We start from the raw sequence: 23,800 nt of genomic DNA on the forward strand, positions 1-23,800 counted from the left end.
TTTATATTTATTCATGGAATAGAATAAATAAGGGATCAATAAAATAATAAAAATAATCCCTCTCCCTTCTAGATGAGATTTTCGAAAATCTCATGAATATCAAAGGTGAATATTTCGAAAATTCCATGTAGGAATTAGAGTATTTGGACTTTGGATTTAATTTGGATAATTATCCCAAACAATAATTAAATCCAAGAATAATATTATTTCTTCTCCAATAATAATAAAGGGCCGAAAATTCCACATGCTTTTAAAATAATATTCCTACTATTTTTCTCACTCATCCCTTAGGAAAATAAATAATAATTCTCCCACAATTATATTTCTCCACCTCAAATATCCACATATTCAAATCAATCAATTCTCCACTTCCATATCATTTTCTCATCGTATTGACCTTTCAACGGCCACATCATTTTTCCACATCTTTGACTTTTCAATAGCCACGTCAACATTTCAACAAGTTGACTATTCAACTCAAATAATATCCACATATGCAATTAGGTCACATAGACACTATGCAATTAATCAATCATCAAATAATTCACATATCATAGCATTTAAGGCATTTAATGCAAAAATTTTATAACCCAAAAATTAGGGTTTGAAAAAGTGGGGCGTTACATTCAATTCCATATCAATAATTTCATTTTTCCAAACAAAGGATTTGGAATTGAATTCTAATTCAATTCCTTCCAATTCAATTCCAATTCCGTGTACCAAACGGACCCTTAATGATTTTTCATTTGGATGGTAAATGATTACATCGACTGGAATATAAGCTACCGAATTATCATATTAATACAATCATCACGGGGAATTTTATTACATCGACTGCAATATAAGCTACCTAATACAATATAAAGAGATTCATTAATATTCCAATCTTCAATCTCAGATATGGCATAGAACCAAGTCTTGATCATCTTATTTGAGTCTACTATAAATGTGTCTATATTATGATACACTTTCAGATAACACTAACGGATGTGTGTCTGATGATGATGTGAAAGCACTCTTATAACTATTTGTCCATGTGTACTCAGTGTCTGAAATCATCGCAGACATATCTTCAAAAGATCTCACATCTTCTGATTCAACATTAATACCACTCGACATGTCAGACATCCTAAAACTTTCCAATTCAGTAGCAACTTCTTTCATAGTTGGTCTCATTCTCCCTTTTGAGTGCAAACATCTTTGTGCAAGCTTTGCAACTAGGATCACCTCCTCCTTTCTTCCTTGCTCCCGAACTTGTGGATCTAAAATCGTATCCATGCATTCTTCTTCCATGCATGCAAGGAACCGTGTTGCTAGACCTCTTTCCTCTTCTGTTTTATCAAGAGATATTGGCCTTTGCCCAGTAAGAAGCTCGACAAGAACTACCCCGAAACTATAAACATCGCTCTTTTCTGTGAATTGACTCGACCGAAAATATTCTGGATCTAAATATCCAAACGTCCCTTTAACCACAGTAGTTAAGTGAGTCTGATCTGTAGCAACGGACCTCGATGTTCCAAAATCTGATACTTTGACAACATACTTTTCATCAAGGAGGATATTTCTTGACTTAATATCCCTGTGATAGATAGGCACAGAAGATGCAGAGTGTAAGTACGCTACTGCCCCTGCTATGTCTGCTGCAATTTTCAAACGCATGTTCCATGTACATGGAAATTCACTACTTGGATCATGTATTAGATCAAATAGTGTGCCGTTTGGCATGAATTCGTAAACAAGCAAAGGAACCTCAGTCTCCAAACAACACCCCAATAGTTTGACCACATTCCTATGATTGATCTGCGATAGTATCACCACTTCATTTATGAACTGTTCCAACTGATTCAACTCGACCAGCTTTGATTTTTTTATCGCTACAATCTTACCATCATATAACATTCCTTTATAGACAGTGCCTTGCCCTCCTTGTCCAATAATTCTGCTCTCATTAAAGTTATCCGTAGCCACCTCCAACTCTTTTGCCCGGAAAACTTTTGTTTTTCCAAGTGCACCTTCCCATTTAGGGTATAATAAATGCGGCGTTCGTTAACTAGGTAGACATAAATGCAACAAAGATCCAAGACTAGGGTTTCATTTTAAAAGAGGTTTTGACCAGAGCATTTAAAGAACAGTTAAGTAGAGAGAGAATAATGCCTTAGCAAAAGAACTTTCATAAAAGATCATCGAACGAAAGCTTATAATTGTTTCCCAAAAATATCCTCAAACATTTCCCCAAAATAACTGTTTCTAACGATTCACACTTTAAAACATACCCACAAACGTAAAAGTATTTATCCCAACAAGTGATCATCATAAGTTTTCATAACAGTATAGCGGAAGCGACCAAGAAAGAAGTGAGGCTATGTATGAAGACACAACGACACTTTAAGTACCAACATTTCATCTTTATTATTTTTCCCGCTCAACACCGCCGCCGCTCGTCACCACTCAACCTGCACATAAGGAAAACACATGCAGGGCTGAGTACGATAAATCATACTCAATGGACTCATGCCAAAACATTTTATAGTTATTCCAACCTTACCATAGTGAACTCGAGTTTTGCATTTATTTAAAGATAAGCATCGAGTCACAAAATATATCATGGACTGGCCAGTCAAATAATACCTCCCATTTTCTCATCAATCATCATTATCATATGGTGCGACGAAGTGTGGCCACACTTTCGCCCACGAGATCGGCCGACTAGCAAGGACGGCTCCCGATCTCCGGTGTACACTGACTGGTAGGGTTTTCGGCCCATACTCGGACCCGAATTCGTTTATATAGCCACTGTAGCCTAATGGAGCGTACTCACAATCTAGGCATCAGGCACACACAATATCCAAAATAATTTATAGGCATGGCATAACAGTTCAATCCACCCTTATTTCTCCAACATCATAAATTTGCACATAGAAGAGAGTTTAGAATAAAGCCCACCTCGTAGGTTTAGCTCGATAGATTTCTCTTCTCCTCGTTTATCACGCTGAGAGCGCGTAGTATCACCTTTAAATTAGGCGTATCACAAATCAGTTTCAATCATGGATCAATATTATGCATGATCTCACGTTTCCCCTTTTTCCCCTTGATTATTTTCAAAATCATTAATATCAAAATCGAAGTATGATTAACATACCATTTTTATTCACATAATCATTCCAAAATCACCAATAATTCGTATCACACATGAGTGTTCCACACACACAACACATGCACACGAACACAACACATGTGCACGCCGATCGAGGCGTGCACACACACACACACGATCGCACATACACACACAATTTCACACACATCCTTGTTTTCCCAAAATTCACCGATTAAAACCCCTTTCACTCGTTCTAGATGCATGTGGATTCAAGAATCACCGATTAATCGGTAGAAGAAGAAGAGATCAATAATTAAAGTACCTTTTTCACAAAAACGAACGGTAGAAACGATGAACTAGACTTGATTCTTCAATAGACTCTTGAATTTGACTTGAATTCTTCTCAATTGATGAAGAAATCTTGAAGAAACTTGAAGAAAATATGGAGAGAGTGGGGAGAGTAGTTTTCGAAATTTGTGAGGGAGTGGGCGCCGGTTATGATCTCTAGGGTTAGGGTTTTCTCCTCCTATTTATAGAGTGCCACATAATATCCCAATAATTAATTAAATAAAAGATTTGGGAGAGATATTGGGGAAGTGGCGTTGAATATGGTTGAGAATAAGGAGGAATTCGAAAATTAGGCTTAATTAAATAGCCTATGATTTAATTTGAATATTTCACGGAGTAGAATAATATATCACGGAGCAAGAATAAAATAAAATACTCCCCAATTAAATAGGAAAAGTGGCGTGTTTTTCCTTCTTCCAACAAGGAATAAATTCAAATCCTAATTTAATTAGGATATGGCAAGATATGCTAGGATATTTTAGCATATTTATATTTATTCATGGAATAGAATAAATAAGGGATCAATAAAATAATAAAAATAATCCTTCTTCTCCAATAAATGAGATTTTCGAAAATCTCATGTATATCAAAGGTGACAATATTTCGAAAATTCCATATAGGAATTAGAGTATTTGGACTTTGGATTTAATTTGGATAATTATCCCAAACAAATAATTAAATCCAAGAATAATATTATTTCTTCTCCAATAAATGAAAGGGCCGAAAATTCCACATGCCTTTAAAATAATATTCCTACTATTTTTCTCACTCATCCCTTAGGAAAATAAATAATAATTCTCCCACAATTATATTTCTCCGCATCAAAAATTCACATTTTCAAATCAATCAATTCTCCACTTCCACATCATTTTCTCATCGTATTGACCTTTCAACGGTCACATCATTTTTCCACATCTTTGACTATTCAATAGCCACGTCAACATTTCAACAAGTTGACTATTCAACTCAATTAATATCCACATATGCAATTAGGTCACATAGACACTATGCAATTAATCACTCATCAATTAATTCACATACCATAGCATTTAAGGCATTTAATGCAAAAATTTTATAACCCGAAAATTAGGGTTTGAAAAAGTGGGGCGTTACATTCCACCACCCTTAAAAGAAATTTCGTCTCGAAATTTGGTACCTCATGGAAAAAGTTCCGGGTACAGTTCCTTCATCTTATCCTCAAGCTCCCACGTGGCTTCTTCATATTCGTGGTTCCTCCATAGCACTTTCACGCTAGCAATGGATTTATTTCTCAAGTTCTGAACCTTCCGGTCCAAGATCATTTGGGGTTTCTCTTCATAGCTCAAGTCGGAATTCAACGCGACTTCTTCGTAGTGGATCACATGCTTTGGGTCAAACACATATTTTCGCAACTGCGATACGTGAAAGACGTTGTGCACATTTGCAAGACTTGGCGGTAGAGCCAATCGATAGGCTACGGGTCCTATTCCTTCTAGAATTTCGTAAGGCCCGATAAAACGTGGTTTCAACTTTCCTTTAACACCAAAACGTGTTATCCCTTTCGATGGGGACACTTTAAGAAAGACTTTATCACCGATTTGGAATTGTAAATCGGTTCGTCGGACGTCAGCGTATGACTTTTGTCTGTCCTGAGCTTCTTTTATCCTCGCACGAATTTGTCAAACGACTTCAATCATTTCTTCAACTGCATCGGGTTCTAGCACCCGTCGCTCGCCAACTTCATCCCAGTAGAGCGGCGATCTACATTTTCTTCCATATAAGGCTTCATAAGGCGCCATGTTGATTGTTGCTTGGAAGCTGTTATTGTATGCAAATTCGATTAGCGGTAGTACGGTCTCCCAACTTCCACCGCGGTCGAGTATCACGGCTCTCAACATATCCTCGAGAGTTTGAATCGTCCTCTCGGATTGCCCGTCAGATTGCGGGTGAAAAGCCGTACTAAAATTCAATTGCGTTCCCAACTCGCGCTGTAGCCTAATCCAAAATTTCGATGTGAACTTCGGGTCACGATCGGACGTAATTGTCTTTGGAACTCCGTGCAATCGCACAATCTCCTTTATGTAGATACGAGCCAGCTTGCTCGATCCATGAGTTACCGGAATCGGTATGAAATGCGCACTCTTCGTGAGTCGGTCTATAATCACCCAAATTGCGGTATTCCCACTTAGGGTCTTTGGCAAAGCCGTCACAAAATCCATGGCGATATGCTCCCATTTCCACTCGGGTATCTCCAATGGTTGTAATTTCCCCACATGCGGTCGTTGATGTAATGCCTTCACCTGTTGGCAGGCTAAGCAACGTTCCACAAATGCCGCGATATCTCTCTTCATGCCATTCCACCAAAAGACTTCTTCAAGTCTTGGTACATCTTCGTGCTTCCAGGGTGAGCAGTGTATGGAGTTTCATGAGCTTCACTCATGATCTCGTTCTTAAGTTCCTCGTTGTTTGGCACGCACAACCTTCCTTCAAAAGTGAGGGCGTTGTCGGACTCCTCACTAAATTTTCCGGATTCGCCGGTTCTCACTTCAACTCGGATTTCCTCGAGTTCCGCATCCATTCGTTGCGCTGCAACGATTCTCGTCTTCAGATTTGCTTTAACCACCAAAGTGGCAATTCTTCCTTCCACTGTTTTCGGGTGCTCTTATCACTTCTAATCGCATTTTGCTAAACTCTCGTATCAAGCTCTCCTCTTCCGTTAGGAAAGTAGCTATTTGCGAATGATCTCTTCGGCTCAAAGCATCTGCCACTACATTTGCTTTGTCGGGGTGGTAGTTGATACCACAATCGTAATCTTTCACTAGTTCGAGCCATCTTCGTTGTCGCATATTCAAGTCTCACTGCTCGAAGAAATGCTTTAAGCTCTTGTGGAGTCAAAGTAGATGATTTCACATCTCACTCCGGCCAGAGATGATGCCTCCAAATCTTTTAGGGCATGTACCACTTCTTTGCTAACTCCAAATCGTGTGTTGGGTAGTTCAACTCGTGTGGTCTTAATTGTCGCGACGCGTAGGCGATCACTTTGTTATTTTGCATCAACACGCATCCCTAATCCGACCTTTGAAGCGTCGGTGTAGACTACGTAATTCACTCCTGACTTCGGGCACAGCTAACACTTGGCGCAATTGTCAACTTTTCCTTTAATAGTTGAAAGCTTACTTCACACTTTCTACAGGGTCCAATTCACTTCAGACTCCCTTCTTGGGTTGTTGCGTCATTGGTCTCACTATCTGGCGAGAATCCTTCAATGAATCTTCGGTAGTATCCTGCCAAACCTAGGAAACTCCGAATTTCGTTTGGTGTAGAAGGCGACTTCCATTGTTGTATCACGCCTCAACCTTGGCAGGGTCCACTCGGATTCCCTTGCTCTGAGCACGATGTGTTCTAAGAAGTTCAACTTCTTTGGCCAAAATTCACTCTTTGCTGAATTTGGCGTATAGCTTCTCGTTTCTCAAAGTCTCTAAAGCGATCCGTAGATGTTCCTCGTGCTCCTTCTCGTTCTTTGAATAGACTAGCACGTCATTGATGAAGACTAAAACGAATTTATCCAAATACGGATGGAATATTCGATTCATTAAGTCCATGAACACCGCTGGGGCATTCGTTAGGCCAAACGGCATCACAACGAACTCGTAGTGTCCATATCTTGTACGAAATGCAGTGTTCGGTATATCCTCTCTTCGAACTCGTAGTTGGTGATATCCGGACCTCAAGTCCATTTTTGAAAAGAATCCTGCTCCTCGAAGTTGATCAAACAAGTCCACCACATCCTTGGCGGTGGATACTTGTTCTTAGAGTCAACTTGTTTAGCTCCCTAAAATGATGCATCCCCATCGGTCCGTCCTTTTTCTTCACGAAAAGTCTTGGTGCGCCCGGTAGTAGCTCTTAGGTCTAATGGAACCTAAATCCATAAGCTCCACAGGTTGTATTTTTAACTCACTCGACTCTTTTGGTGCCATTCTATATGGTGCCTTGGATGCAGATGCGACTCCGGTTGAGTCAATCGTGAACTCCAATTGCCGTCGCGGTGGTCAGGGTAACGCCACGGAAAAAGCGTCGGAAAATCTTTCCTAGCAGCAATATCTTCCATTTTCTCCTGCGTTCTTACTCTGTAGGTAGACAGATAGGCAGTTCGCCTGCTTCATCATTGTCGTGCTTGAAAGCGGATATGATCAGTTGTTCGCCGAGTTCATCGCGATTCTGTGGTATATGGTGGGTTCTCTTCCCGGAGCTTGTAGAGATATACGCCTCTCCTTACAACGAATCGTCGCAAAGTTTGTTGTCAACCAGTCCATTCCCAAGATTATATCGATATCCTCCTTTTATGACTCGCAAGTCGTGAGCAACTATTTTAAATTCTCCCATAGCAATTTCGACGTTCGAGCACGTTCTAGCTATTTCTATCATTCCTCCGACTGGTGAGGACACCATCATCTTCTCTCCAAGCATCCGATTACAACAAATATCTAGATTTTCTGCTTCGCTGTTCATGCATTGATCATCAGCTATTCGTACACATATTTCCTTCCTCAAGAGATTATTGTTGAAGTTCGATCTTGTAGCAGCTCGTGGCAGGTATTTCGTTGTTGCAGAATATCTAACGTCTCGTTTATGTCGACGCTTTTAGTTGGTATATAAATTTCCGCGCGTGATTGGCAACAGGAACTTATCCCTCGTGTGTATCCGAAAGCACAACTCTAACTAAGTTCCATTGAACTTAACTCGTCTGAGAATTTAAATGGTTTTTGAGGGATCAAGTAAAACCCATAGAGCTTGAGAATTTACTTCTGACGAGGGTTCGAAAGAACATGAGATAGGTCATGGAAACATGATGAAATTGCAAAAATTTCGGACAGCATCGAATGATATTGTTCAATCATGTCAAAGCTCAAGACAATCAGTCGTGGCAGAATTTAGAAACATAGACAAATGTCATGAAGTAGCACTAACAATGGTTCAACGACATCATGTTATTACATCAATGGATTCACGGTTTGTTGAGGGCGACTCAAAGTGATTGGAACTTTTCAGAAAATTAGCACAATCGAACCCGTTAACGAAAAAGAGAGCATCATAGCCTCAACTTGGTGTTGGCGTAAGAAAAATCCTTGTGCTAAAAGAATTTCACTTTAGCAAGAAAGAACTGGCAAAATATAGAGGTGAACAAAAATTCCAAGAAGAATATTCCATTATTTGAAAGAGAAAGCAGTGGAGATGTGATCATGCGGGTCATAGCCTACTCAATCAATATATCCAAAGTTCCAAGGCTAACACCAGCCTTCAAGTCAAGTGACTCATGACTCGATATAAGAGAAGAAATAATGAGTATTACTTGTAAATTGTGAGTCCAACAAGGTCTTTGATAAACAAGAGCTCACTGTTAATCGAGGGGTTCCAAAAATTTTTCTAAGGATCAAGTAAGTGCATTGACTAAAAATGTCGTTCATTCTATTTACGAGGTCGCACTCCTCGCATTTTCCGAGCTTTGAACATGGCAATATCGTTCTATGATACCGTGGATTCCGGTTAAGGATTCATCATCATCGTGATTATCTTGTTTTTTGATGGTCGCATCTTCAAAGTCTTCTTGCTTGCCATGCCACATGGTCATTTTCGATGCCGTTATACACGTGGTCTTAATGTGTCATAAACGTCGTCGTATTTGTGTCAGCGTCACCCTTTACGCATGGTATGCAAGACTACATAGTTTTTAATAACAGTGCATAGGTCTCATCATTCTGGGATACACCATATATATATATATATATAGGGTTTTCATCTACCAAAAGAAGTCCCTAAGTATAGAAATACAGATCATATATGGACCGTCAGATTTGGAGATTAATGGCCATGATCTGGAATGACTCCTCGTTTTTGTTGGGTCATAATAAGACGGATTTGTGTCATGTGAGGGGTAAAATAGGAATAAAAAAATTAGGAACTGTCAATTGCCGTTATAGTGGGCAGATTTTATGGGATTTATTAATATTGACAGCAAAATACATTTTCATTTCCTACGCTAGATATTAGGTGAGAGAGAGAAAAGGTTTATCATTTCTTCAAAGCAAACAACACAAAATCGTTCACCCCTAAACCAAAAAACCCTAGCAATTTATTTCACATGCTTCAGCGAAATCGGCGATATCTCTCAACAGCGACGATGACCACTCGCTCTGCCGGAGCAGGGATCGTGGAAGGTAAAGGTTAAAAATTGATGCACGATTTCTGGGTCAAAATTGATGCACGATTTCTGGCATTTTTTTTGCTATCCACAAGTTTATGAAAGGATGAAGGTGAACAAGAAAGAAGCATAAAACCAACCTCCGAAAAATGGTATTTAGTCGCTTAGATTTGAGTCATTTTGGTGTCGATTGTTTGGATTTTTAAATTTTGCCCTAATTTTCTAACCTTGGTTGTGTTTCGAATAGCCTCTCAATCTGGTTGGCGAACTTTGAAGAACAATTCAGAGGGAATCATTGATGGCATAAGCGAGGCCTAAACAAATGCTCCCACAATTGATGGATCCAATGCTTTAAAAGGTAATAGATTTACAGAAAAAACTAAGAATGTCTCTCCGAATTTCATTTCATATACAAGAAACGTATTAGGTCATATATGTAATAGTTTTGTGTCATGTTTACAAACTGTTATTATTTCTATAAGTTGCATTCAATTTGGAATCACCTAAAATAAATGTAATGGTCACTGATTAGCATTGGAATAGTTTTATGGGTTATTTAGTAGCAATATATGAATTAGGTCATGTTTGTATCACTTTTATGTAATAATTAAAATATATGAATTAGGCCATGTTTGTATCACTTTTATGTCATAAGTGACTGCATCGTTTATTTTCTCAGATGGAAGTCAACATGGGTGAGAGAAGGCCATTGGAATTGTGGACTATCGACTAGATATAAGGGTGTGCTTCAATATTTAAGAGCTAAAAACTGTTGTGTTGAAGTTGGCTGAAAATAATCACAGCTCCTTTTCCAATAAAACATCGACATCCAAACATTACGCAACGGGCAACAAGAAGATGAACATCGATGTTGAAAAGATGATAGCAAGCTATAGAGCTTCTGTAATGACCATGCCATAAATTTTGTATTTAAAGTATGTTTCATTGATATAATTATGTGTGTATTTAACGTGTGAATTTTCAAACATTTTATTTCATCAATGGGTGATACTTTAAAATGACATTGGATTTTATTGTTTCTTCAAATTAGATTTTAATATGAATTCATTTTGAGCAAAAAAGATAAAAATAAAATCATTAATTTGTTGCAGGAATTTTTGTACAGTAATTAAGCAACTTGTGAGAAAAATTTGATTATGTAAATTAGCAGTTCATGTCACAATAAGAGTCATTATGAGCATAACAGGCAAAAAATAATACTTGGGGTCATAATACATGAATATTTGGGTCATAGCATCGTATGGTTAAATTGTGTCATGATAAACCAACATTTGGGTCATTATATAACATTAAGGAGTGCCAGAATGCGTCATACAAATCTGATCGAAATGTTCATATCAAACAAACTGAAGTAAAATACACGATTATTCTCATGTTATTGACATATTAAAAAAAAACTCAATATTAATACGGCCGAAGAATACACAAACAATAACCCAAACATCAGTCATTCTTTGGGTCATACTAAACGAATATTTGGGTCATGTCAACTTATGGATAAATTGAGTCATAATAATCCAATATTCGAGTCATTACATAAAAATACCGAGTACCAGGATGTCTCATACAAATATGAACGAACTGAGTAATTTCAAACAACCTAACAATGCAAATAAAATGGAGTCCAATAAAAAACTTAAACTGACGTTACTTCAAAAAAGAGAATACATGGTATCAAACTTCAAAATTTCTTCTATACCGCCGCTTTTCTTTCTCTTTGAATTTGTCGCAATTCCTTGAATCGCGGTGACCCCAGTCCTGACATTTCTTGCATTGACACATAGGCTTGCTCTTAAGCTTCGAAGTCTTCTCCACTCTTGAGGGGACTCTACTACCAGATCCCTTCGTGCTGACGACTTCTGCTGGGTGAACATCTACTTCTTAGGGTGCCTCCGTCCCATAAAAGTCCTCTATTAGTTTCTTCGTTTGTGCTGTAGACATTACTACGCCATTGGCAAAAATCTGCTGCTTGCTTCACGAACTAACCACATAGATCATACATAGGCAAAATCAGAGCATATAATAAAACGTATCATACAAATGCCAAAAATGTGTCATACAAGTTAAATTACATAAATTCAAAAAATAACAATGATAATGAGTCATACTAAACAAGTTATCATATCATAACAAATGAATTAAAATTGACAACATTTCCCAAAAAAATGAAATGCAAACATAACGTTAAGCGACAAGAACATTGTTGATATTAAATACACAATCAAGTCATTGAAATATGTTGAAAACTGTAATACAAATATTTCACAACAGAACCTGTGTTTTCTACAACATCATCTGAGAATGGATTGATTGTCTCCCAGCGAAGAAGGATCTACTACGGTTTCCATTTATGGAGAAATGGTGCAATAAATCTATGCCACAAGAAAACAAAAATTAAAATTGATATCGTTAAACAGAATAAGAAAAAATTACGAATATGAATTTACATATTAAACAATGAACACCGACTAAAGAAATTAATTACAATATAAAAAACTGATAGGAACCTAAATTACTGATGAATCAAACGGCGACGGAGTGTAGAAATATATTAACAACACATACGAATCGGACAAGAAAATGATCGCCTGTAAAACAATAATAATGGTAGATTTGTTGAAGAAGATGTAAAAACAACAGGAGATGAAGAAGATGAAAATTAACTCCCCAATCACGGAAGGAATTGTTAATGGAAAGAGAGACGTGCATCATTATAGGAATTGGAATAACAATCTAATGAACTAGAATGACACTATTAACCTTTTAGGATTATAAGTGAATAAAAAAAAGAAACTTGCGAAAATGTTTAAGCCATTAGATCTTCTCATCTCAAGATTAAAACACCTAATCCTATGGTCTAAATTCGGCCTTCATTTCTGGATTTAAAGTGATACTTGTTTGGATCATTTCCCTATATATATATATATATATATATATATATATATATATATATATATATATGTATATAGGGATGTGATCAGGTCCATAAGTGAAATTCTGTCAAAAATCAAAGCAAATCTCAGCCATTAGATCTTGTGATGTAACCGTTAGATTAATGCCACGTGTCATCTAATAATGTAGATCGTGTAGTCAAATAATGTAGCTCGACTAATAATGTAACGCTCTTTAGTCTAATAATGTAGATTGTGCAGTCTAATAATGTAGCCCGGCTGATAATGTAACACCTATGCTGTAATAATGTAGCTCGGATATTATGATCACAACCATCCAATCTAATGATCTAAGGGCTGAGATTCGCTTTGATTTTTGACAGGATTTCACTTATGGACCATAGCGCACCCCTATGTATATATATATATATATATATATATATATATATATATATATATATATTTATTTATTTTTTTTTTTCAAAGACGTCATATTAACTTCTATTACCATTGAAATATTTTCATTTTCACCAGAGTAATATTCCCATCGCAATTTCCAACATCTCACAATTCAAATCAATACTCATAGATGTCGTTCATCACAAAAATCACAAATCATATAGAATCTCATTTATTCGATTCGTAGCGATCTTAGTCACAAAATCACTTGCATCACATCATTCATCATTTTGCATAGTCGCAAATAGAACTTTTCACGTTCATGTATATTCATAATTCATTTTGCATGAACGCAAATAGCAATTTCTCATGCACGCAAAATCGGCATTTCATATTCCAACACAAATTTCCAAATATATCAACATTCTCCCATTCGCTTCAACTTCTAATGTTTCATAATATTCAAATCAATATTCAAGAGATACTTGTTACCTCTTTCATCGTGGTTGAGCGGAGACGAGTTGCGGTGTTGAGTCTTCGACGATTATCCATTAATCAATTTATACAACTTTCAAATTTTATTTCAACAAGACTCTTGGGTCCAGAGCGGAAAGAACTGAGGCTCTGATACCAACTGTAACGACCCGCCCATTTAGGGTATAATAAATGCGGCGTTCGTTAACTAGGTAGACATAAATGCAACAAAGATCCAAGACTAGGGTTTCATTTTAAAAGAGGTTTTGACCAGAGCATTTAAAGAACAGTTAAGTAGAGAGAGAATAATGCCTTAGCAAAAGAACTTTCATAAAAGATCATCGAACGAAAGCTTATAATTGTTTCCCAAAAATATCCTCAAACATTTCCCCAAAATAACTGTTTCTAACGATTCACACTTTAAAACATACCCACAAACGTAAAAGTATTTATCCCAACAAGTGATCATCATAAGTTTTCATAACAGTATAGCGGAAGCGACCAAGAAAGAAGTGAGGCTATGTATGAAGACACAACGACACTTTAAGTACCAACATTTCATCTTTATTATCTTTCCCGCTCAACACCGCCGCCGCTCGTCACCACTCAACCTGCACATAAGGAAAACACATGCAGGGCTGAGTACGATAAATCATACTCAATGGACTCATGCCAAAACATTTTATAGTTATGCCACCCTTACCATAGTGAACTCGAGTTTTTGCATTTATTTAAAGATAAGCATCGAGTCACAAAATATATCATGGACTGGCCAGTCAAATAATACCTCCCATTTTCTCATCAATCATCATTATCATATGGTGCGACGAAGTGTGGCCACACTTTCGCCCACGAGATCGGCCGACTAGCAAGGACGGCTCCCGATCTCCAGTGTACACAGCCTGGTAGGGTTTTCGGCCCATACTCAGACCCGAATTCGTTTATATAGCCACTGTAGCCTAATGGAGCGTACTCACAATCTAGGCATCAGGCACACACAATATCCAAAATAATTTATAGGCATGGCATAACAGTTCAATCCACCCTTATTTCTCCAACATCATAAATTTGCACATAGAAGAGAGTTTAGAATAAAGCCCACCTCGTAGGTTTAGCTCGATAGATTTCTCTTCTCCTCGTTTATCACGCTGAGAGCGCGTAGTATCACCTTTAAATTAGGCGTATCACAAATCAGTTTCAATCATGGATCAATATTATGCATGATCTCACGTTTCCCCTTTTTCCCCTTGATTATTTTCAAAATCATTAATATCAAAATCGAAGTATGATTAACATACCATTTTTATTCACATAATCATTCCAAAATCACCAATAATTCGTATCACACATGAGTGTTCCACACACACAACACATGCACACGAACACAACACATGTGCACGCCGATCGAGGCGTGCACACACACACACACGATCGCACATACACACACAATTTCACACACATCCTTGTTTTCCCAAAATTCACCGATTAAAACCCCTTTCACTCGTTCTAGATGCATGTGGATTCAAGAATCACCGATTAATCGGTAGAAGAAGAAGAGATCAATAATTAAAGTACCTTTTTCACAAAAACGAACGGTAGAAACGATGAACTAGACTTGATTCTTCAATAGACTCTTGAATTTGACTTGAATTCTTCTCAATTGATGAAGAAATCTTGAAGAAACTTGAAGAAAATATGGAGAGAGTGGGGGAGAGTAGTTTTCGAAATTTGTGAGGGAGTGGGCGCCGGTTATGATCTCTAGGGTTAGGGTTTTCTCCTCCTATTTATAGAGTGCCACATAATATCCCAATAATTAATTAAATAAAAGATTTGGGAGAGATATTGGGGAAGTGGCGTTGAATATGGTTGAGAATAAGGAGGAATTCGAAAATTAGGCTTAATTAAATAGCCTATGATTTAATTTGAATATTTCACGGAGTAGAATAATATATCACGGAGCAAGAATAAAATAAAATACTCCCCAATTAAATAGGAAAAGTGGCGTGTTTTTCCTTCTTCCAACAAGGAATAAATTCAAATCCTAATTTAATTAGGATATGGCAAGATATGCTAGGATATTTTAGCATATTTATATTTATTCATGGAATAGAATAAATAAGGGATCAATAAAATAATAAAAATAATCCTTCTTCTCCAATAAATGAGATTTTCGAAAATCTCATGTATATCCAAGGTAAATATTTCGAAAATTCCATTAGGAATTAGAGTATTTGGACTTTGGATTTAATTTGGATAATTATCCCAAACAAATAATTAAATCCAAGAATAATATTATTTCTTCTCCAATAAATGAGAGGGCCGAAAATTCCACATGCCACTAAAATAATATTCCTACTATTTTTCTCACTCATCCCTTAGGAAAATAAATAATAATTCTCCCACAATTATATTTCTCCGCATCAAAAATTCACATTTTCAAACAATCAATTCTCCACTTCCACATCATTTTCTCATCGTATTGACCTTTCAACGGCCACATCATTTTTCCACATCTTTGACTATTCAATAGCCACGTCAACATTTCAACAAGTTGACTATTCAACTCAATTTATATCCACATATGCAATTAGGTCACATAGACACTATGCAATTAATCACTCATCAATTAATTCACATACCATAGCATTTAAGGCATTTAATGCAAAAATTTTATAACCCGAAAATTAGGGTTTTAAAAAGTGGGGCGTTACATTCCAAGTGCACCTTCATTCGTCTGTTGTTGCAAGAGAAGACCGCCATTTCGCTTAAAGAATTTATCTTTTACCATTCTTTCCTTTCTCTTTCGCAACAATTTATACAACCAAAAGATCACTGAAACTACAAGAAGAAACCCCAATCCAGAGCCTATACCTACAAGCACACTTAAGAGTGAGAAAATTAACAAATTTTAGAAATAAGTAAAACTCAATGAGCTGCATATATGATTATAACTACTTCCATCCATAAAAATATTTTCTTAATGGGTCTCACTATCCACTAACATCACTTTAACTACCTTTCTCTTCCTATCTCTTACTTTACTAATTGTGCATTAATTCTCGTGCTATTTAAATGCCTATATTTTTATGGGACGGAGGGAGTATTTTCTAATCCAGTGATCCTGATTGGTTCTATGTCTAATCTTAAGGGGCTTTTTTGGGGAATCGCGACCATACATATAGTACTCCCTCCGTTCCATATTAATATATGCATTTCATTTTTTTACTCGTTTAGGAAAAGTAATAATAAATGGTTATAGTGGAGAAAGAATAAAATAAGAGAGAAAATAATGTAAATATTAGCGAAATGATACAATATGTATGACATTCAAACACTAGATTTTCATAGGAAAATATATTAAATAGATTGATATGGGTGTTAGAAACATTATATTGTTACCTATCAAAATAATCATCTTGGTTTTGGATGGCGGCTGTGGAATGCAACTTGTTCCATCTTTCTTTCCATCACCAATATACCCTTTCGGACACGAGCAGTGAAATGTCCCCGGAATGTTTTCGCAAATTGAGTTTGAGACGCATGTATTAGTTGTGTTATCAGCGCATTCATCAATATCTGCTCGATACATAATCACTGGCTAGTTGTAATTTGATAAAGCATATATATATTTGTAGGTGAATTTCGAAATAGTAAATCATTATAGCATAACAAGGGAAAAGATTAGAGGTTACCAACCTTGGCAGCCTGGGTCGAGGTAGGGATTGCCTCTGTATCCTTTGGAGCAGTTGCAGAGGTACCCTCCAAGCGTAGCATCAAAATCAACACAATCACTGTTATCTCGGCATACGAAGTTAGCGTGATCCTGTCGTGCATCTTTGCAATTCAACACTCCAATCCTCCAATCCAGTGCCATGCTCGGCTGAACATAACGTTGGATTGGGTTTGAGTTATTCTCAAACGAAAATCCTACAGTGTAACGAATGTATTCATTCCATCTTTTAGCGTATTCAATGTAGGCGTAGCTACATGAAACATTGACAATTGTCCTTGGTTCACTTAGATTAGTCATATTTGATTCGAGGTAAGTTGTACCTGCAAATGATAACATATATTTCACTTATGTCAAGCACTTTAATTTCTAATAGCTGCAACATTTCCTAGTTAAGATAGTATACGATTTTATACCTATATCTAAGCTTATATATACTCCTTCCGTCCCATGTTACTTGCACTGTTGCTTTTCGGCTCGTCACAAACTCCTTAGTTTAAATTAGAATTAATGTGTTAGATTAAGTTAAGAGCTCATTTATTAAGTGATGTCTAATTACAATTAAATTTCTAATTTAATTACACTAAAAAATCAAACCCAAATTTATGGCCAAAAATTAAAAGTGCAAGTAACATGAGACGGAGGGAGCATCTTTTTATGAATAAACCCATAGAGTGGGTACAGGGTTAATAAAGAAGCGTACCATTTATAAAAGTGACTTATTTCTTGTTTTGGACATCTCACGCATTTGCTAGAGTGAAAATATCATTATCGATGCTTTATTTTCTCCGATTCTAACTTACAAAAGTGCACTACATAAAATATCGTACTATCAAATAAGAAATGCTTTTCAAAGTAAACTCCACCCATAATTATTACCTCTTGGAATTGGTACTCTGCAACAACCTTCACCTGCAAAAGATGTTGGTCCATATTCACAATGCACGTAAATTGTACCATCATAGATTTGTTTGTCAGAGCAAATGGCTGCGCAGCTGCTGCGTATGGAACTTCGTTTGTCTCGTCCAATTACCCCGACAACCATAACATTGCAGCCAATGGTAGTGATCCAGTTCTCATCTGATAATCTATATTGCGTTTGCAATAAGTCAATTTTCAAGCTCCGCTCAACTTGATAGTCCGACTCTAGTCGATTGTAGCAATTTGAAGACACATTCCTGTAGTTAACAATAATTTTTGATGAGTTCAGCTCCACGATTTCAGTGTTCAAAAGACGGAGGTAGGGTTTCGCAGGGTTGGTGTCCTTCTTGCAAACAACTTCAAAAGATGGCTCCAGGTAGCAATTTGGACCCACACCAAATGGAAATGGAATTGATACGTTCCCACATTGATCTAAGCATCCACGCTTGGCAATTGAACTTGAAGAGGGAATTATTGCTGGCAAAGAAGCAAATGAGACGAGGCAAAAATGGAAATTAACTAGGTGTAATATTCCCTCCGTTCCATACTAGTAGAGTCATTTCCCTTTTTAGTAAAAGTCAACATATTTCTTCTCACTTAATTTACTCTCTTTTACTTTATTTGCTCTTCATCTCTCTACCTTTTCTCATTTCCTACTTTATTCTTCTTTACTTAACATAATTTTTAATAATCTCATTGCCAGAAAGAAATGCCTCCACTACTAAGCGAAGGGAGTACTAATAGACCTGCCCAAGGTTTACCGAACCGGCGGTTAAAACCGAAATTGTAACAGCCGGTTGCGGTTTCGAACCGAAACCGTGAGAATTTATCCGAACAGAAACCGTCGATTTTTGAACCGTTGTTTGGTTCAAGTTCAAAAATTTTCGAACCGAAACCGTGTCGGAACCGCTGGTTCCGGGCGGTTCCAAATCGGAACCGCGAAAAACCACCGGAAAATCGTTATACCAAGCCGGAACCGCAAAAAACCGGCGGTTCGGAACCGTAAAAAACCGCCGGAAAAACTACCGGTTCGGAACCGAAACCGGCGGTTTTGGAACCGGAACCGTAATCGTGAAATACCCTTGCGGTTTGGTTCGGGTTCAATAATTTCTAAAACCGTAACCGGCGGTTCCGAACTATAACCGTCGGTTCCTGAACCGTGGGCATCTCTAAGTACTAGATAGCTAAATATCATGTGTTCAATATGGAAATTTGAAATAAATAGATCTAGGGAGAAATGAAACTAACTTTGGCATCCTCCTGGTAAGTAAGGATTTCCCTCGTACCCTTGCACGCAGCTACATGTGTAACCTGTCCTATAGGAATATCTATAATCAACACAAACACTCTTTTCGTCTACACATGCGTAAGTGTTGGAATTCATAGCGCGGCTGCAGTTCTCAGCCCCAACGAGCCAGTCCAAGCGCACTACAGGCGGCCTTGTTGCAGATGCCCAATTATCGTTTACCAATGCCGTTGAGTTGTCCAGATAGTACAAAGGATATGAAAATACGGTTTCGTTCTTCTTCGTCTTCTCGTGGATAAAGGCATAGCTACACGGAAAAAGCTTTTTACGTTGTGATCTTCCGCTCAAGTCAATCAGTTCTGCTTCCAAGAAACTTATTCCTGTGACACTGAGTCAAAATCAACTTTTGGAAAACTGAAATTTCCATGAGAAATTGTCGATGACATGAGTTTAAATGCGGAGTTGATAAACTATGGAATCATCCTAGCATAAAAATTTATTAGATTTTATCTTTTACCGTTTTTGGCAATGGACCCCGTATTCCACTAACTTATGCTCACTCATATTTTATTATAAAACTAATATATAAAATTATGAGTCACATTTCACTAACTTTTTCAAGTAGTTTTCATTACATATCTTAAAACCCAGGTTCGGTTAGTGTGAAAAAATTTATGGGATGGAGGGAGTACTTGAAAAAATTCTTACCTATTAGTGACTTTATCAACTCACTATTCAACATGTTTTTGACCAAATTAGTGACTTAATTATGAATCCAATTAGCTAAATAATTAATATTAATATTAATAAAATACTTTTACCTGTTATAAATATTATATTATATTATAAATATTTGTAATATTTAATGAAATTAAAATTGATAAAATATTTTGCCTATATATTTAACCTATAATAAAATTAAATTTTTAAATGTTTTATAAATTTTAATTTATTTTTATATTAATTATAGGTTAAAAAAAGGTACTTTATAAATTTTAATATTTTTTATTATATGTAATTTTTTTTATGAATTTATTAGTTAGGTTAATCTGGATAATTAGATTTTTAATTAAGTTACTAATTTGGTTAAAACAAGTATGACCGTTAAAATTAACAAAAAAATGTTAATTGTGGACCAAAACATATTGTTTGACACCAAAATACAATACACTTAAAAGTAGGCCTGCTTATTCGGCCGGTTCCGGTTCTAACCGGACCGTTGACCGATTTAAAATTTTCATAAATTCTAGAACCGGAACCGGAACAGATTGGTTCCGGTTTGGAACCGGTCGGTTAAGAACCGGAACAGATGTGTAATTTTAATTCGATTTTATTTATAATTTTAAATAGTTCAATACTAAAAAAAATAATAATTCAACATCTAGAAATATAACAAATAATACATAAAATTCAAATAAATACAAAAAAAATAAAAACCAACAATACAATAATATTCATATATGAATAAGAGTGATGCCAAGTGTAGTAGGTCGGACTAGTTTATGTTAGCAATTTTTTAATACGGAGTACAAAAATAGGAGTTCTAAACTTTAGCAATTTTTTTAAAAAATGAGTTTTAAAATTGAATTACATTTTCCCTTTTTTTGGCTAAATATATGTACAATAGAATTTCTAATATTAATTGATATTGTTGTGACTTTTTGGTTTATAATGGAACTGTTAATAAATTATTCACAAACATGTTAAAATCATATATTAAATAAATTGTTACATAAATTTGTTATTAAGTTAAATTTCTATCATATGAAATGATATTATATTTGTATAAGTTCTTTTGGAAATTAAAAATAAACTTCAATTAAATTAGATTTATTAGTATATTAAATTATAAAAAAAAGAATAAATTTGAATTATAATCCGGTTCCCGGTTAGGAATCGGTCGGTTCCGGTTCGGAACTGGAACCGATTTTATTTAAAAAGTTGGAACCGGTACCGGAATCGGAACCGAATTTTCCGGTTCCGGTTCCTCAATTAACCGGTCGATTCCAGTTGCGATTCCGGTTAACCGAAAACCAGAGAACCGTTTAAGCACCCCTACTTAAAAGGACCAAAAAGTTTTTAGAGCAAATATAAGATAATAAATTTGGACTTTAGTCTTGATACATATACATAAGATGCAAACGTTAAACATGTATTTTTCACTTGGATTGCGATCAAAACAAAACTCAACACACTTACCGTAGAGATCCTGATGGCAACAACCATTATATTGGCAATCTCCGAAGCCGGTATCGTTCTTGTCAGCACAAAACGCCGAGCAGCCGCCAACGGTGGAACTTCCATTGGATTGCAGCGCCATATCATCGCACCCGATGGCAGTGAGCACGTTTTCAACCGAGAGCATGTAGGGAGTTCCCGACAAGTTCACACTCATACCACGTTGATTTTCGGCTGAGAGATGATAGCAAGCTGAAATCATGTAGGGGTTTAAGAGCCGAATGAAAAATTCATTGAAATTAAATTCAATCACTTGTTTGTTCATAATGGAGAGGTAAGCTTTTGGAGGGTCAGTGGAATTATCGCAATTGATGTCAAGATAAGGGCTGAGGCTACAATTTTTGCCAATTCCAAATGGATATGGAATGAGTAAATCCCCGCACCGGTCATGGCATCCCGGTTTGGCATTTAGAGCCGCGGAGAGTGGTGATGGAAGAAGTAGGAAGATAGAGATGATCAGTTGCAGAGGAGACATAGTGAATGAGTTTTGCTATCATGAAAAAAAAACTTGGCTTAAAATAACTCACTACTTGACTTTGGTGACGAGCATTAAAGTTTATAGGTCTTTTTCCAGTTCAATATATTTTGATAAAAGCATCTCAGACTTGACATTGGAGACGACTATTAATTAAACACGTACATAGATTTTTGACCAATTCATATTTGATTAAAACATCTCACTACTTGACTTTGGAGACTACTTACAGTCTTACACTATATTAAATAAATAGTTTATTGACCATTTAAAGATGTTTTTTATTTAATTATTCTATTTCACTTTTATTATTTTTGATAAAGTATTTAATATTTAGCTTGTAGGTGCTTAAGCCCCTAATAGGCAAGGTGTGTCCGTCATTGATGACAATGCAATGACATAAATATTGTTTTTAACTTGGATATAAGGCTTGGATCTATTTTCTTTATTGCTATTTAAATACTCTAGTTTTTATTTTATACTATTCCTTCCATTCTTGAAAATTTGTCATATTTCAATTTTGCACTCATTTTTAAAAATTAAAATAAATTGTTAAAGTAAGGAAAGTAAAATAAGAGAAAGAATAATGTCGATAAGATTCTCTATATTATTCTTTTTCTTACTTTACTCTCTCCCCACTTTAACTATTTATTTCTCCTTCCATATTCAAATATTCAAAAAATAAAAACATTTGAAACGGCACGGGTGTTAATGCACAATTGATAAAGTAAGTGAGAAGATTTGGTAAAGTAAGAGTGGGAAAAGAAAAATGAGTAAAGTAAGAAAGGGGAAGAGAAAAAATAGTGAAAGTAGAGTTAGTGGATTGTGGGGTTCATGTCCTAAAATAGAATGATGCTAAAGTTTTTATTTTTAAGGAACGATCCAAAATACGAATAGTTGTTGTTTTTAAAAAACGGAGGGATTATTATTTTCCAAAACGAGTGCAGAAAATAAAATTTTTGTAAAGTGCAATAGCAAGCGCAATTATATTGACGTTATTGCACCTTAGCTAAGAGCAGCACCGTGCCATTGGCACGAACGGACGAGCTGCAGCGGCGGACGGACGACGCATGCTCAGCGGCACGGACGGACGACGGTAAGAGTACCGCTGCGAATGCTCTAAAATGATTAATGTCCAAAATTAATGGTTTCAAATTAAATTCAGATCTTGACGCGGTCTTTAAAAAAAGTTAGGGAAATGCGTTCTCTTAAAAAATAATAAAAATATATAATAAAATAGAGCTTTCGACTGAATGCTTTCTCTAAAAAAATTAATAAAATATACTCTCTCCGTCCCTGAAAATTTGTCACCTATTTTTTTTTCGTCCGTCCCTAAAAATTTGTCACCTTTCACTTTTACCATTTTTAGTAGTGGACCCATATTCCACTAACTCATTCTCACTCATATTTTATTATAAAACTAATATATAAAAGTAGGACCCACGTGTCACCAACTTTTTCAACTCACACTCTATTACATTTCTTAAAACCTGCGCCGGTTCAAATGGTGACAAATTATGGGGGACGGAGAGAGTACCATTAACAGTAGTATAAAATAGAGCTTAGAAATATGCCTGTATAAAAATTGTAAGGGCCAGATGAACAATGAAATATTATAAACAACAAACTTAAAAAAAAAACAATTTCATCCTTTATTTTTTAAATAGATATGTTAACTTAGAAAATGAACATTTAGACAAACTTAAATAGAAAGATAGACGTCTTGAATAGGACTGGAGAAGAGAAGTAATATTTAAATTATTAATTCTATATGCATGTGTGTAT

The 23,800-nt window shown here is 36.1% G+C and overlaps 1 protein-coding gene across 1 annotated transcript; it reads right to left on the reverse strand.

Moving 5' to 3' along the window:
• Nucleotides 1-854: 854 nt before the first annotated feature.
• Nucleotides 855-22,015, reverse strand: LOC125224325 (wall-associated receptor kinase-like 10). The gene is made up of 7 exons (XM_048127711.1): nt 21,502-22,015; nt 19,305-19,682; nt 18,015-18,533; nt 17,102-17,458; nt 16,805-16,981; nt 16,130-16,276; nt 855-2,012 (listed from the first exon to the last, which is right to left on the reverse strand). The coding sequence occupies exons 1-7, from the start codon at nt 22,013-22,015 to the stop codon at nt 958-960; spliced, it is 3,147 nt and encodes a 1,048-aa protein (XP_047983668.1). The 3' UTR covers nt 855-957.
• Between the last annotated feature and the right edge of the window lie 1,785 nt (nt 22,016-23,800).

This window comes from Salvia hispanica, chromosome 1 (assembly GCF_023119035.1).
Source record: "Salvia hispanica cultivar TCC Black 2014 chromosome 1, UniMelb_Shisp_WGS_1.0, whole genome shotgun sequence".
Lineage (NCBI taxonomy): Eukaryota > Viridiplantae > Streptophyta > Magnoliopsida > Lamiales > Lamiaceae > Salvia > Salvia hispanica.

What these genes read in the sequence shown, in the direction of transcription:
- LOC125224325 (XM_048127711.1), bottom strand. Translation starts at nt 22,015, where the DNA reads ATGTCTCCTCTGCAACTGATCATCTCTATCTTCCTACTTCTTCCATCA. An exon ending in CTTACCAGGAGGATGCCAAA is followed by an intron (nt 18,534 to 19,304) that starts GTTAGTTTCATT and finishes CTTCTTTGCCAG; the next exon opens with CAATAATTCCCTCTTCAAGT. An exon ending in CAAGATGATTATTTTGATAG is followed by an intron (nt 16,277 to 16,804) that starts GTAACAATATAA and finishes GTGTGCTTGTAG; the next exon opens with GTATAGGCTCTGGATTGGGG.